The 14,944-nt window shown below is 26.6% G+C and overlaps 1 protein-coding gene across 2 annotated transcripts in view; it reads right to left on the reverse strand.

Annotated features, from left to right (window-relative positions):
* Lim1 (LIM homeobox 1) overlaps positions 1 to 14,944 on the reverse strand; it is a 177,738-nt gene that overhangs the window by 107,709 nt on the left and 55,085 nt on the right. For both annotated transcript variants that reach the window (XM_073977767.1, XM_073977766.1), the window contains exon 3: positions 13,832 to 14,061. In XM_073977767.1, the coding sequence (XP_073833868.1) occupies positions 13,832 to 14,061 (230 nt within the window). The remainder of the gene's footprint in view (positions 1 to 13,831; positions 14,062 to 14,944) is intronic.

Here is a 14,944-nt window from a genome sequence, read left to right on the forward strand (position 1 = left end):
AATTCACAATTTTTGGGTTTTTTTAGGTTTTCACGATTTTGCTTTGAAACCGCAAGTCGTATCGAAATGAGTCTAAAGAAAATGTTGTAGCTGTGAAAATTCTCCACAAGATTGGCCTTTATAATATTTTCGTAGGTTTTACAGTTTATGAGATATAGAGGTTCAATTCAATTTTTTAGGCTTTAATCTTAAATCTTCACGATTTTGCTTGAAAACCGCAAGTCATATCAAAATGGGACTGAACAAAATGTTGAAGCTGAGAAAATTCTCTACAAGATTGGCTGATTTTTTTTTGCTAGGTTGTACTATTTTCAAGATATATAAGTTTAATTTGGGAAATTGCTGTAATTACATTGTTTTATAAGGAGCGATACAGTCCCTGCGTTGTCTCAATTTGAAGCTCTATATCTCAAAAACGGTAAAACCTACGAAAATATCATAAAGGCCAATCTTACATATAACTTGCGGTTTCCAAGCAAAATCGTGAAAACCTTAAGAACCCCTAAAAATGTGAACTTAAATCGCGATTTATTTTAAAATCCCTCTGGCGATATTTTTTCTTGATATTTCTCATCTACGAGCATTGTAGTTTCAGAGCCAGCAAAAACTTCCGAGGTGTAAGCACCTTCCATTTAAATTTGTTAAGGCACACCGTGAACAGTAATTTTAATATTTTTTTGTTTTCAACAACTTTTGAGCCACATTTCCCCATTTTCTGCCGATGTCGGAGCTGTCCAAATTCCCTACTGCTGTTGTTTGTAATATAAGACGAAGTCCTGAAACAGAAACAACTTCCCTTGAATCAATTCTCAGATTGTGTGAAAGGTAAGGTTGGCGACAACATTCGTCCATCAAAACCCTCTCTCACTGAGAAACTGAAAATTGAAGCAGGGAAAATTGTCTATTGTGTTTCTGGTGTAAAGGTATTTAGCTGTCCGCAATCCATTTTCATTTGTTTTTACATCTATTTAAACTCAGGGCGTATAAGTTGTATAAATTCAAAATCATGTGACGTATACTATACGTCGCAAAGTATACGTCACAGTGGTAATGCTTACCGTGGCTTTTTGAATATTGGAGATACACAATATTGTACAATTTACTTATATGAAGGTCTATTTCAGCTTAAGAAGTTTTATTTTAAAGATAAATGAAACGTCCTTTGTATCGCAGAGTACGAATGGCCTGTCGAACAGTTTTAAATGGCTGGAATACGCTACAGTTTATAACCACTGCAGTAAAATCAGAGGTCTTGACACAGTTAAGAAACCATGAATATAAGGAGGTCGTGCTATGCGATTCTAGGTATATCTATGTAAAATTTTTACAGTGCATCTAGCCATGTCGGAGATGTGCTACATCGGTCCACCCCTTTACAAAATTTCGAGGATAGACTTGCAATGTTTACCTTGGATTCATGTTTGCATTGATGTGGGCTGATTTCAATGTCCGAAAGTGGGAAATGGTAGATATCAAAAGGAGTGACAAAAAAAAATTGTCCAAACTTTGCAATATCGTAATATTTCTCTCAAAGTCAAATATAGTCCTCCGGAACAAAAGTTTCACATGTGTGCAGTTTACTGCTCGAAGATTTCATAGACCTCGCCTTTTTCGTCTGCAAGTCCACGCTTCCTGTTACAATGACCCGAAAGCTCTAAAAATTACACGATGACCAACTAAAATGCCTAATGGGTATGATATCTACAGTTTAAGTTCCAAAAGTGACAGTGTCGGAAAATTCCTTAAGGTACCTCCTCCACATAAGTCCATCACTTTTGAGTTTGAATCTAAATGAGCTCACCTTCTCGGATCGTGTTGACATTTTTTTTAACGACTACTCTATGTGATCATGACTACAAGATGGGCCCCGAAAAGACCTAATTTTCAGGGCCACTTTTTCATACACCTCCCGAACTAAAGTTTAGTGAGATACAGAATTCAACAGCAGGTATTTTAAGGTATTTTTCAAAATTGTTTAACGCAGGAAATGTGGTAAATCTTTAAAATTTGTATTCCCATTTTTTGTAAGGTAAAACAACTTAATCTCAGTTTTGTTGTTTTAAATTGCAGATATTTTTTTCAATTTTTTTAAAGCAATAAACCTATATTTTTAATGAATATTTTTTGAAATTATTTTATGGCAATAAATGTGGTTTTTATTTTTTTAGAATTTTTTGGAGCAATAAACCTAGATTAAATACTATTTTTTAAATTTTTTGATCATCAGTAAACGCCGGTTTTTAAGGAATAATTATTAATATTTTTAAAAGCAGTAAACGTCTGATTTTAAATATTTTTTTTTAATTTTTTGTTTTTGTAATTGATGTATTTTCAATAGTTATTGAAGCAGTAAAATTATATTTTCCAATATCTATCACAGCAGTAAATTTAGAATTAAAAAAAAATTAGTTCAATATTTTTTATAGCTGTTTAAAAAGAATTTTTAAACAGCAAACGTTGGTTTAGAAAATCCCAGAGTTTCTCAATATTTGTATGTGGATTTCTAAAGAATATTTCCCTATATTTTCTCAATATTTTTACAGTTGCAAGTTGATATTTTTTTTTTATTTTGTAAAGCAGTAACGTGGATTTTCACAGAATTTTTTTTTAATATTTTCAAAATACTTTTACGGCAATAAGCGTGGATTTTAAAATAATATTTATTAATATTTCTTCAATATTTTTTACAGTACTAAACGTGGATTTTAAAATAATATTTTTTTATACTTCCTCAATATTTTTTACAATAATGAACGTGGATTTTAAAATAATATTTTTTAATATTTCCTCAATATTGTTTACAGTAATAAACGTGTATTTTAAAATAATAATTTTTTAAAATTTCCTCAATATTTTTTACCGTTAAAAACGTGTATTTTAAAACAATATTTTAATATTTTTTTTTTTCAATTATTTTTTAATGTTTTTCTCAGGCATATTTTTGATCTTTTTAGAGCACAAACGTTATAAAATTTAGCTATATTTAGCTGTGGAAAAAGCTGACTGATTGTCATATATTGTGATTTATTAAAAATGTATATTTTTTTAAGGAACTTAATTAACTCAACTTTAGAACTTAATTTTTTTAGGAATTGCATTTAGTTTAAAACAAAGTTTTCCATCTATTGTTGAGTTTTATAGAAACACTCCTCATGAAATGATTTATTTTATTTAAGGTGTATGGGTCGTATACTGAACGTCACTACGTATACGCCACACAGTCATTACAGATTAATTTGCTTGAAATCGAAGCTATATAGATGATTTAGATGATCGGCTATGAACAATGTGAGATGTTGTAGTTTTGAGTTTCTTTTGAGTATATTTTCTTGTATTGGAAACTGATTTTTATTGCCTCGGAAACCGAATTAAAAGCTGACAAATTTAAGAATTTATGAGGTAAATTGAACTTCAAAATTTTTTCTATTTGTTTCAGAGGACGAACTTGAGTTTTTTATATCAGATCAAAGGACTAAATTCATTGAAATAGTTAAAAATTTTTCTGGAAAATTGTAGATCACAGAAATTATAGCTCTACAGGTATAAAGATGGCCCAATTAATTTTTATTTGAAATCCTGAATGTTGTCTAGAACTTCCCCTTGCCAACATACAATTAATATCCTAACATATTACTCACTTTAAGATCTTCATCTTTCAAATACATTTTAGTAAATACGTCTTCACATTATAAAGCCCTGTCAAGCCATGACAAAAAGATAACATGAAGACCTTTACTATTTGCTTAGTAACCAAAAAGTACACGAAAAATCCTTGTGGACACTTAGTCACAATTACATCTCACAGACCTCAACGCTTATATGGCATAGATTTTGGACTTTTAAAGGCAATTCCATATGAATCCAAGCCAGCAACCATTTATCTATCACCCTCTCTCTCTCTCTCTCTATTCACCTTATGTATACCTTGTGTACATATTTGTTTGTTTATAAAGAAGTTTTCTTTTCTTCTTTTGCAATAACATACTCCTACGAAGACTACCATTTTAATAGTAGATTCCGGCTATTAAGGCAATAAAGTAAAAGTTTGTCATAAACAGAAAACTCTGATACACAAACATCCGTACACAGAGAAACATTACAACTAAACCAACAAATATACAAGTAGCAAATATGAAAGTATGCAACACATTTATCCTGTTCGGTTAGACAAACTTCTTTGGGATATCCACTACTCTCATACTAAGAATCCTCCTCGTATTCCAACATCTAATATAGATATGTAAATAGGATGATGATGGAGATGGCACTGTAGTTAGTATGAGTGGCAGAATAAGTAGCTTGTAGACCAAAAAATGCAAATCTCTCGTATAGAGTGCGAGTGTGGGTGTAATAAAATGCCAATATTTAAGCCAAAGATGGACAACAAGTCTTAAACCTCCCCTGATTCCCCCAACAAATTCCTTCAGCTACATCTTTGGTTTGTTAAGAAGCTAAATATTTGCATGCTAGCTTATGTTTACCAGAGGAATACACCATAGATATAACTGCTTTCTTCCAAGAGGAACTGTGTGTGTACAATCAAGGTGCTTCCAAAGACATCCTTGAGTTTTGAGTTTGAGTTGAGAAGAATTTCCCAGTTATAGACAAACGGAACACAAGCCTGCTGTTTGTATTCACACAGAGTTAAAGAAGAGAAACGGAAATGCATAAACCTAGACAAGCAAATAAACGCATACATATTTATTTATGTGCGTGTGTATATATGTATTCTACCATTTTTTTCGACTTTATGTTATTCAAATTTTCCAAAAGATAGACACGTACATTCTTCGTTTCCTCTTAAGACTTGTCGTATCTTTGTATTTCGAATGTGAGAGAGAGTATAAACTTATTAAAGCGGAAATGATATTCAAATACTTGCTTGACATTATTTCGAAGAAATACGTAGTGGGGAATTTACGTGTGTGTGTGTATTTGTTTGTGTAGGTGTTTTTTTTAGGGGAGAAGAAGCAGATGCAAAGCATTGCCACAGGATATGAAAATTGATGACTTTTAAATAGTCGATTTAAGAGTATTTTTTATGGAAAAATATTTACTTTAAGACAAAATGTTTGTGAAGAAATAAATAGTTTAAAGATATTTTATGTGAAATTGTTGTTCCTGAGCAAGTTGAGATCATAAATGCTAATGAACATATGAGTTATTTTAATTCACACAACATGTGACGTATGTTTTATGTTAAGAGGTATACGTCCCAGAGTTAAATCTGTAGCTTTATTAGGCATGAGTTTTGAAATTACTTACAGACATAGGAACGAAGATATATAGTACATATATTTTAAAAAAAGAACGGCAAGCTTCCAAATAAATTTTGAGAAAATTACAAGGCTCCAGGTATAGATTTCAGAACCAAAACAGTAATAACATGGATATCAGGGTCCTTTCAACGTTTTTCTACAGCAATGTCGTGGATTTTTTTACAGCAATCAATAAGGATATTTAAAAAAATTATTAATAATTTTACAACAATAACCGTGATTTACATAAAAAGACAAATAATTTAAATATTATTTTTTTAATATTTAAAATTATTTTTGAAATATTTGAAGATTGTTTATAATATTTTAACATTTTATTTTTAAAAATACTGTTTTTATGGTGGATTTTAAAACATAATTTTTCTAAAAAACGTAGACTTTTATAAAATATTTTTTCTAAAAATCGTTGATTTTTAAAAAATAAATTTTCTAAAAATCCTGAATTTTTAAAAATTATTTTTCTACAAATAGTGGATTTTTAAAACATAATTTTCTAAAAACCTTGGAATTTTTAAAAATATTTTTTTCTAAAAACGGTGGAATTTTTAAAAATAATTTTTTCTAAAAATCGTGGATTTTTTAAAAATAATTTTTCCAAAAATCGATTTTTTAAATTAATTTTTCTAAAAATAATAGACTTTTTAAAAATATTTTTTTTAAAAATCGTGGATTTTTTAAAAATAATTTTTCTAAAAACTGTTGAATTTTTAAAAATATTTTTTCTAAAAATCGTGGTTATTTTAAAAATAATTTTTCTAAAAACTGTTGAATTTTTAAAAATATTTTTTCTAAAAATCTTGGATATTTTAAAAATAACTTTTTCTAAATAATTTTTTCCAAAAATAGATGATTTTTAAAAAATATTTTTTCTAAATATCGAGAATTTTTTAAAAACAATTTTTCTAAAAATAGTGGATTTTTAAAAATATTTTTTCTAAATATCGAGAATTTTTTAAAAACAATTTTTCTAACAATAGTGGATTTTTAAAAATACTTTTTCTAAAAGTAGTGGATTTTTTAAAAATATTTTTCTAGAAATCGTGGATTTTTTAAAAATATTTTTTCTAAAAATCGTGGATTTTTTAAAAATATTTTTTCTAAAAATCGTGGATTTTTTAAAAATATTTTTTCTAAAAATCGTGGATTTTTTAAAAATAATTTTTCTAAAAATCGTGGATTTTTATTAAAAATAATTTTTCTAAAAATCGTGGATTTTTTAAAAATAATTTTTCTAAAAATCGTGGATTTTTTAAAAATAATTTTTCTAAAAATCGTGGATTTTTTAAAAATAATTTTTCCAAAAATCGACGGTTTTTAGAAAAATAATTTTTCTAAAAATCGTGGATTTTTTCAAAATAATTTTTCTAAAAATTGTGGATTTTTTCAAAATAATTTTTCTAAAAATTGTGGATTTTTTAAAAATAATTTTTCTAAAAATCGTGGATTATTTAAAAATAATTTTTCTAAAAATCGTGGATTATTTAAAAATAATTTTTCTAAAAATCGTGGATTTTTTAAAAATAATTTTTCTAAAAATCGTGGATTTTTTTAAAATAATTTTTCTAAAAATCGTGGATTTTTTAAAAATAATTTTTCTAAAAATCGTGGATTTTTTAAAAATAATTTTTCTAAAAATCGTGGATTTTTTAAAAATAATTTTTCTAAAAATCGTGGATTTTTTAAAAATAATCTTTCTAAAAATCGTGGATTTTTTAAAAATAATTTTTCCTAAAAATCGTGAATTTTTTAAAAATAATTTTTCTAAAAATCGTGGATTTTTTAAAAATAATTTTTCTAAAAATCGTGGATTTTTTAAAAATAATTTTTCTAAAAATGGTGGATTTTTTAAAAATAATTTTTCTAAAAATCGTGGATTTTTTAAAAATAATTTTTATAAAAATCGTAGATTTTTTAAAAATATTTTTCTACAAATTTTGGATTTTTTTAAAATATTTTTTTTTTTTTTAATTTGTGTTTTTTAATATTTTTTCTAAAAATCGTGGAAGGAAACTTCCATTTTTACGTTTTATTTTATATATTCCTGTGGTCCGTCTGCGATATTTTAATATAAGGTATCCATTGGTGTATTCGTAAAAAATTGTTTATAGCTAACATAAAATTCCTACAAATATTCGCCATTGGTAGCTAAAAATCATCACAACTACCATTTATCATTGAAAAGAAAATTATTCCCCAATTTAATTTTTCAATTTTCCACATCTTATCTATTGCAAAAAATAATTATATTTTTAATTGTAAAATTGTTTAGAGGCAATTACCGGATCGTGGTTCATATTTTATGGGATTTTGTAGTTGGCATCATCGTCATCGTCGTAGTTGTTTGGTAATAAACAAAATCGTTCATCAAAAATTATCATAATTAACTGCACTTATCTCTAACAAATATGACTAACATAGAGCAGGCAACTAAAATGCATTCATTAACTTCCTCACCTCACCTCACCTTCCCTGTTTGAAAACATACAACAAAGTATGGCTTTGTAGAGATAAATGTCTAAATGATGGATCTATGTAAAATGTCTAAAAACCCCATTATTTGTTTTAGTTGCAATAATAGTTGCTGTTGTTGTTGTTGTTTCAACTTTTATTGCTATTGATAAATATTCCCCAAGTGTTATTTAGTAAAATTGCTTAAATGCGATTTAGCGACGACTAAATGCAGTTTTATCATAAAACTAAAGCTAAACAAATAAGCTAAACACACGCATGTGAACTCCAACATCAACACACACATCAGCAACATTTAAGCCAACATTATAAAAGCGTCACACACCAACACCAATAAAATGTATGGCAGACACGCACGCTTACCCACACCCAAAACTATTCATTCAGAGCCATAGAAAAATAGACACGCATATTTGCAATAAAAGTGGGATAATGTGAACATTTAAGTATTTGTACACATATTACAATTTAAGGTTGCAAGTTATTGTTGCTGTTATTTATGGAGATGCACTGTTAAACACACACACGTACACATAATGCATGTGTGTATTATGTAGATGCATTTCAACACAGGCTTACAAATATTTACTTGACAAACAACAAAACTATGAATGGCTAAAAGAAGAACAATGGATGGTGATGGAACATCATCACAGTACAACATATGGTATGTGTATTCAAATGTGTGTGTATGTAGGAGCTGGAACGTTGGTGTGCATTTATATGGTGTTTAAACTCTAGTCTCCAGTCTCGTGGCCTCTCTTTTGAAAGTTTGCCATTGTTATTGCTCTTATTGTCGTTGTTAATGTTGGGTACTTGCATTTGCAACTTAAAACAATAGAGCAGAGCATACAACAGCAACAACAACAATAATAGTTGCCGATTTAAATTATTAGTTTGGTAAAATGTATAAAATCTAAACAAAATTGTACTAAATATTTACCATCAACATACTCACACACTCAACACAAAACGCTTAATAATAAAATAAACTACAAAATGGGTATAGATTAAAGACAGTGGTTTAGAGCCGGATTATTTCAGAAAATCCTTTTTTTTCAAGAATTCAACGAATCTTTGATTTTTTAAAAACACATTTGTGAGGAACCGCATTTAAGTAAATTTTTCACAAATATTTTATCAAGAATTCCCAGATATCAGTATTTTTTAAAAAATATTTTTTTAAGGATGCTCAGAAACGTGGATTTTGCAAAAATATTTAAACAAAAATTGATGACACAGACACGAAGGACTCGGCGATAAACAGTGAGCTAATATGAAACGGGGTGCACTCATTGATATGAGAGAAGTCTCCCTTGTCCCGTCTGGTATGTATGTGGAACAATTATACATATTATATTTAATCAAAAATATTTTATCAAACATTCTCAGAAACGTGGATTTTTAAAAAAAATATATTTTATAAAAAAATTCTCAGAAACGTGGGATTTTTAAAAAATATATTTTATCAAAAATTCTCAGAAACGTGCTTTTTTAAAAAAAAAAATATTTTATCAAAAATTCTCAGAATCTACAATTTTCAATTTTTTTTAACCACTATTCTTTGGAAAGATTATTTTTTTAATCCACGATTTTTAGAAAAATTATTAAAAAAATTGAAAAAAATATTTTCAACAAAAAAAACTAAAAAATTAAAATAATATTATTTTTTAAACCAGGATTAAAAACTATATTTTTTTAAACATACGATTTAAAAAAATATTTTGTTTTAAACACACGATTTAAAAAAATATTTCTAAAAACTATCGATTTTTAGAAAAAATATTTTTAAAAACCCACGGGTTTTAGAAAAAATATTTTTTAAAAACACACGGGTTTTAGAAAAAATATTTTTTAAAAACACACGGGTTTTAGAAAAAATATTTTTTAAAAAATCCACGATTTTAAGAAAATTTATTTTAAAAAATCCACGATTTAAAAAAAAAAATTTCTTTTAAAAAATCCACAATTTTAAAAAAAAATTTTTATTTTAAAAAATCCACGATTTTTAGAAAATTCATTTTAAAAAATCCACGATTTTTAGAAAATTTATTTTAAAAAATCCACGATTTTTAGAAAATTCATTTTAAAAAATCCACGATTTTTAGAAAATTTATTTTAAAAAATCCACGATTTTTAGAAAATTCATTTTAAAAAATCCACGATTTTTAGAAAATTTATTTTAAAAAATCCACGATTTTTAGAAAATTTATTTTAAAAAATCCACGATTTTTAGCAAATTTAAAAAATCCACGATTTTTAGAAAATTTATTTTAAAAAATCCACGATTTTTAGAAAATTTATTTTAAAAAATCCACGATTTTTAGCAAATTTAAAAAATCCACGATTTTTAGAAAATTTATTTTAAAAAATCCACGATTTTTAGAAAATTTATTTTAAAAAATCCACGATTTTTAGCAAATTTAAAAAATCCACGATTTTTAGAAAATTTATTTTAAAAAATCCACGTTTAAAAAGTCCACGATTTTTAGAATATTTATTTTAAAAAAACCACGATTTTTAGAAATTTTATTTTAAAAAAATCCACGATTTTTAGAAAATTTATTTAAAAAAATCCACGATTTTTAGAAAATTTATTTAAAAAAATCCACGATTTCTAGAAATTTTATTTTAAAAAATCCATGATTTTTAGAAATTTTATTTTAAAAAATCTACGATTTTTAGAAAATTTATTTTAAAAAAACTACGATTTTTAGAAAATTTATTTTAAAAAATTTACGATTTTTAGAAAATTTATTTTAAAAAATCAACGATTTTTAGAAATTTTATTTTAAAAAATCCATGATTTTTAGAAATTTTATTTTAAAAAATCCACGATTTTAAGAAAATTGATTTTAAAAAATCAACGAGTTTTAGAAAATTTATTTTGAAAATCCCAATTTTTAGAAATTTTTTTTTTTTTTGAAAATCCCAATTTTTAGAAAATATATTTTAAAAAATCCACGATTTTTAGAAAATTTATTTTAAAAATGCCACGATTTTTAGAAAATTTATTTTAAAAAATCCACGATTTTTAGAAAATTTATTTTAAAAAATCCACGATTTTTAGAAAATTTATTTTAAAAATCCACGATTTTTAGAAAATTTATTTTAAAAAATCCCCTATTTTTAGAAAATTTAAAGTAAAAAATCTACGATTTTTAGAAAATTTATTTTAAAAATTAACGATTTTTAGAAAATTTATTTTAAAAAATCCCCTATTTTTAGAAAACTTAAATTAAAAAAATTCACGATATTTAGAAAAACTATTCCAAAAATTCTCGATTTTTAGAAAAAAATGTTCTTTTTAGAAAAATCCAAAATCGTGTATTTTTAAAGAAAATATTCAATAAATCTTGGATTTTTTAAAAACTATTTTTCAAAACATCGTGGATTTTTTAAAAATAATATTTCTAAAAATCGTGGAATGTTTAAAATAAAAATGCATGAAATATTTTTAAAACAATGGTTAAACATTTTTTTTACTTTTTTTAAAAACAAATTTTCAAAAATTCACCGATTTTTGTAAGAAATTTTTTCGTAGAATTTTTAAAAATTGATTTTTTAAAAACTATAATAAAAAAAATCTTAGATTTTTTAAAAATAAATTTTAAAATATTCTTACTTTTTAACTTTTTTTAAAAGACGGTGTAGTTTTTAGAATAATTCTATTAAAATATTTGTTCTAAAATCATGGATTTTTAAAAATATTTTACTAAAAACAGTGGATTTTTTAAAAAAAATCTATATTTTTAAATAGTTTTTAAAAAATTACAGAATTTTTGAAAAATTGGTTTTAAAATATACACGAATTTCGGAAAAATTGTTTTTAAAAAATCCACCATTAGCAGATTAAAAAAAAAAAAACATTTTTCAAAAATTCATGAATTATTTAAAAACATTTTTTCAAAAATTCCCAGATTTTTTTAACAATTAAAAAATTTGTAATTTTTTTTAAACAATTTTTCAAAAATTCACCTATTTTTTGTAAGAAATTTTTGAAAAATTCGTATTTTTTAAAAAAATATATTATAAGAAAACATATTAATAATATAGTAGAACAGGAATTATATTCCTAAACTCTTCTATATTATAATGTTAAATGTTATGAATTTTGTTTTTTAATTCAAGCAATAAACAAAAATTAAAATGGACAATTTATATAAAATTCGTAGATTTTCCTTTTTAAGATAGATTTTTTAATTTTTTTTAGAACTGTTTAAAAAAAAATGTGATGTTTTTAAAAAACAATTTTTCAAAAATTCACAGATTTTTTAAAACAATGTTTAAAAAATTTGTAGATTTTTTAAAAAACTATTTTTCAAAAATTCACCAATTTTTGTAAGAAATGTTTAAGAAAATCTTAGAATTTGTAAAAAAAATTTTCAAAAATTCGTAGATTTTTTAAAAAACAATATTATAAAAATTCTTAGTTTTTATACCCTATACCACAATGTGGAAAAGGGTATAATAAGTTTGTTTTCCCAAAAATTCATGTAACGCCGCGAAATATTCGTCGTAGACCCCTCATGTGGTATACCAAACTTCATATCTCGACGAGATAAAGCGATTTAGCGATGTGTGTCCGTCCGTCCGTCCGTCCGTCCGTCTGTCCGTCCATTAAAAATTGTAATCAAGCTAGAGGCCGCAATTATGGACCGATTGTCACGAAATTTAGTATGGAGGTCGGGTTTGGACCAGAATAGAACTGATTAGTTTTTGGCGATGATCGTGAAATGTTAAAGGGATGAAATGGACCAAAAACAAAATTTTTGCTCGATTTTGTAGCCGCTCTGTAGGTCGCAATAATAGTCCGATCGGCGCGAAATTTTAAACGTAGTTTTGGTTTGAGATGAAGAAGTAGCGTGCAAGTCAACGGTATGATCGGATAATATTTAGCGGGTTAAATTGATCAAAACTTTTGTGTGAAAATTGGTAAAATTTCTAATGCACATCTTATAACAGCTAGCCCGGAAAGCTAGTGCACAGGGATAGTGGTATAGGGTATCACATGGTCGGCCCCGTCCGACTATAGTCTGTTCTTACTTGTTTTTAAATAAATTTTGAAAAAAATCTTAGATTTTAATTTTTTTTTTTCAAAAGACGTCGTAGTTTCCAAAATTATTTTTAAAAAATCGTAGATATGAAAGAAATAAAGTCGTTGATATCTTACAAATATTTATTTAAATCGTGATTTGTATAATTTTTTCCAAACCATTTTTAAAAATATTTTTGAAAAATCCAAGATTTTTTTTAAAAATATTTTTTAATGTATTAATTTCATATTTTTTTTTAATTTTTGGATTTTTAAAACTAATTTTTCAATTTTTTTTCCTAAAAATATTTGTTTAGCAAATTTCGGCATTTATATTTTTTTAATTCGTGCATTTTTTCAAAACGTGTTTCCAGAAATTCGTGAGTTTGTTAAAAATAAATTTTTAAAGCCTTCATTTTTAAAAATAATTGTTTTTAAGTTAGTGGATTTTTCAAACAATTTTTCAAAAATTCCTGGTGTTTTTCCAAAAAAAAAAAAAAAAATTTTTATTTCAATGACAATGATGAAAAATGGTACCTACTGAACCACTGTCCCCTAAATAATACATTGTCGTGTTAAGCCATGGTGTGGCATAAATGCATGTGGCATGACATTCATCCACATCATCATCATCGTCGTCATTACAATCAACATTCATGTCTGGATTGTTGCAGCTGAATTGAATACCGGCCATACACGAACGTGTATGCCTGACACAAAACTGAATTGCTTGCAATGAATGAGCGAGCGAGCAGGAGACGACCGACCATGGCAAACAATAGCATGGAATATACATAACATGGCAACACTTTGATATGAAAATATTTGTTGTTGCTGTTCAACTTTGGATAGTTTTACAAAATATGCCAAGATATTTACACACAAACACCCCCGAACGAGACAAAGAAATCTTTCAAGACACAAAGGCTATTTTGTGTGTGCAATTTTATATCTCTCAACTAATTAGCATAAGATGTTTAACACACACACACCTACCCACCCATATATGTACATGTGTGTCTGCCCATATCAAAAGATTTGTACTTACCGCTTAAAGAATTATGGCCACATATCGACGGCGCTTTACCCAGCAAATAATCATCTTTGCAGATATATTTGTTCTCGTCCAGTACATAAAGCTGTTCGCCGGTACTGAGCTGTTTATGGCAGATACAACATGTAAAACAATTGAGGTGAAACACCTTATCACGAGGTTTTCTAACGAGATCGGAGGGAGCAATGCCTTGGCCGCAACCACTACATTTTGTGCCATAACGTCTGGAAGGAGATCAGAAAGAAGATAAAAGATTGTATTAGAAATCATGGAAAACAAAAACGAAATCACAGCAGATCAATCAACACTTTCTAATCAAGCAAGCCAGGCATACAGTTGGTAGCTGTCCACTCATCATTCTATTAAATCCCCATATAAATCCCATCAAATCATGGCATTTTTATTCTCTTTTTCCTGTATGCGTTCGTTTCAATCAATGACAACGACGATGCTGCTGCTGAAGATGATGACAATATTGACATTCTCAGTTGTTCAAACAATGATGGAATTGAATAAAAAAATATATTTAAAAAACACCAGAGGAACGTGAAAAAATTGAAGGACACTGGCATATTATTATTTTTTCCTACCATTCATCTGTGTGTCGTCGTAATCGTCGTTTTTTTCAAACGGCGTTATTGAAACACACATCGTTTTTTTTTCTAACAATTTTTCTATGTTTATTGTCCGTATTTTAATTGATTTTTCTTTATTTAACATTTTTTTCTAGTTTGGTTTGCATAAAATAAATCATTGTGCTTTGGATGCAGATGAACGAACAAATAAAGTGGAATTAGATTGTACGTCAGGGTGCACAAAAAAAACTATTTAACTATAAAATTTTTGGGGTTTCCGACAAAAAATGTCAAAAACTTCGTACCCCTGTATAAAACTAATGATTGTCAAAGAAATGGTCTTAAATAAAGTCAGGTTGGCTACTTCGGGGGTTTTGAGGTGTTTATGAGGTTTACGACAAAATGTCACAAACGTCGTAAACCTGTCTAAAAATATTAAATGTGCAAACGACAGTAAAGCACATGTAAAGATAACCTTAAAATACATGTTCAAAAAAAAATATATAAATGTTAGCAACGTCTAAATTCTGTA

This window comes from Musca autumnalis, unplaced genomic scaffold, assembly GCF_047663935.1.
Source record: "Musca autumnalis isolate F117 unplaced genomic scaffold, ASM4766393v1 scaffold_3, whole genome shotgun sequence".
NCBI lineage: Eukaryota > Metazoa > Arthropoda > Insecta > Diptera > Muscidae > Musca > Musca autumnalis.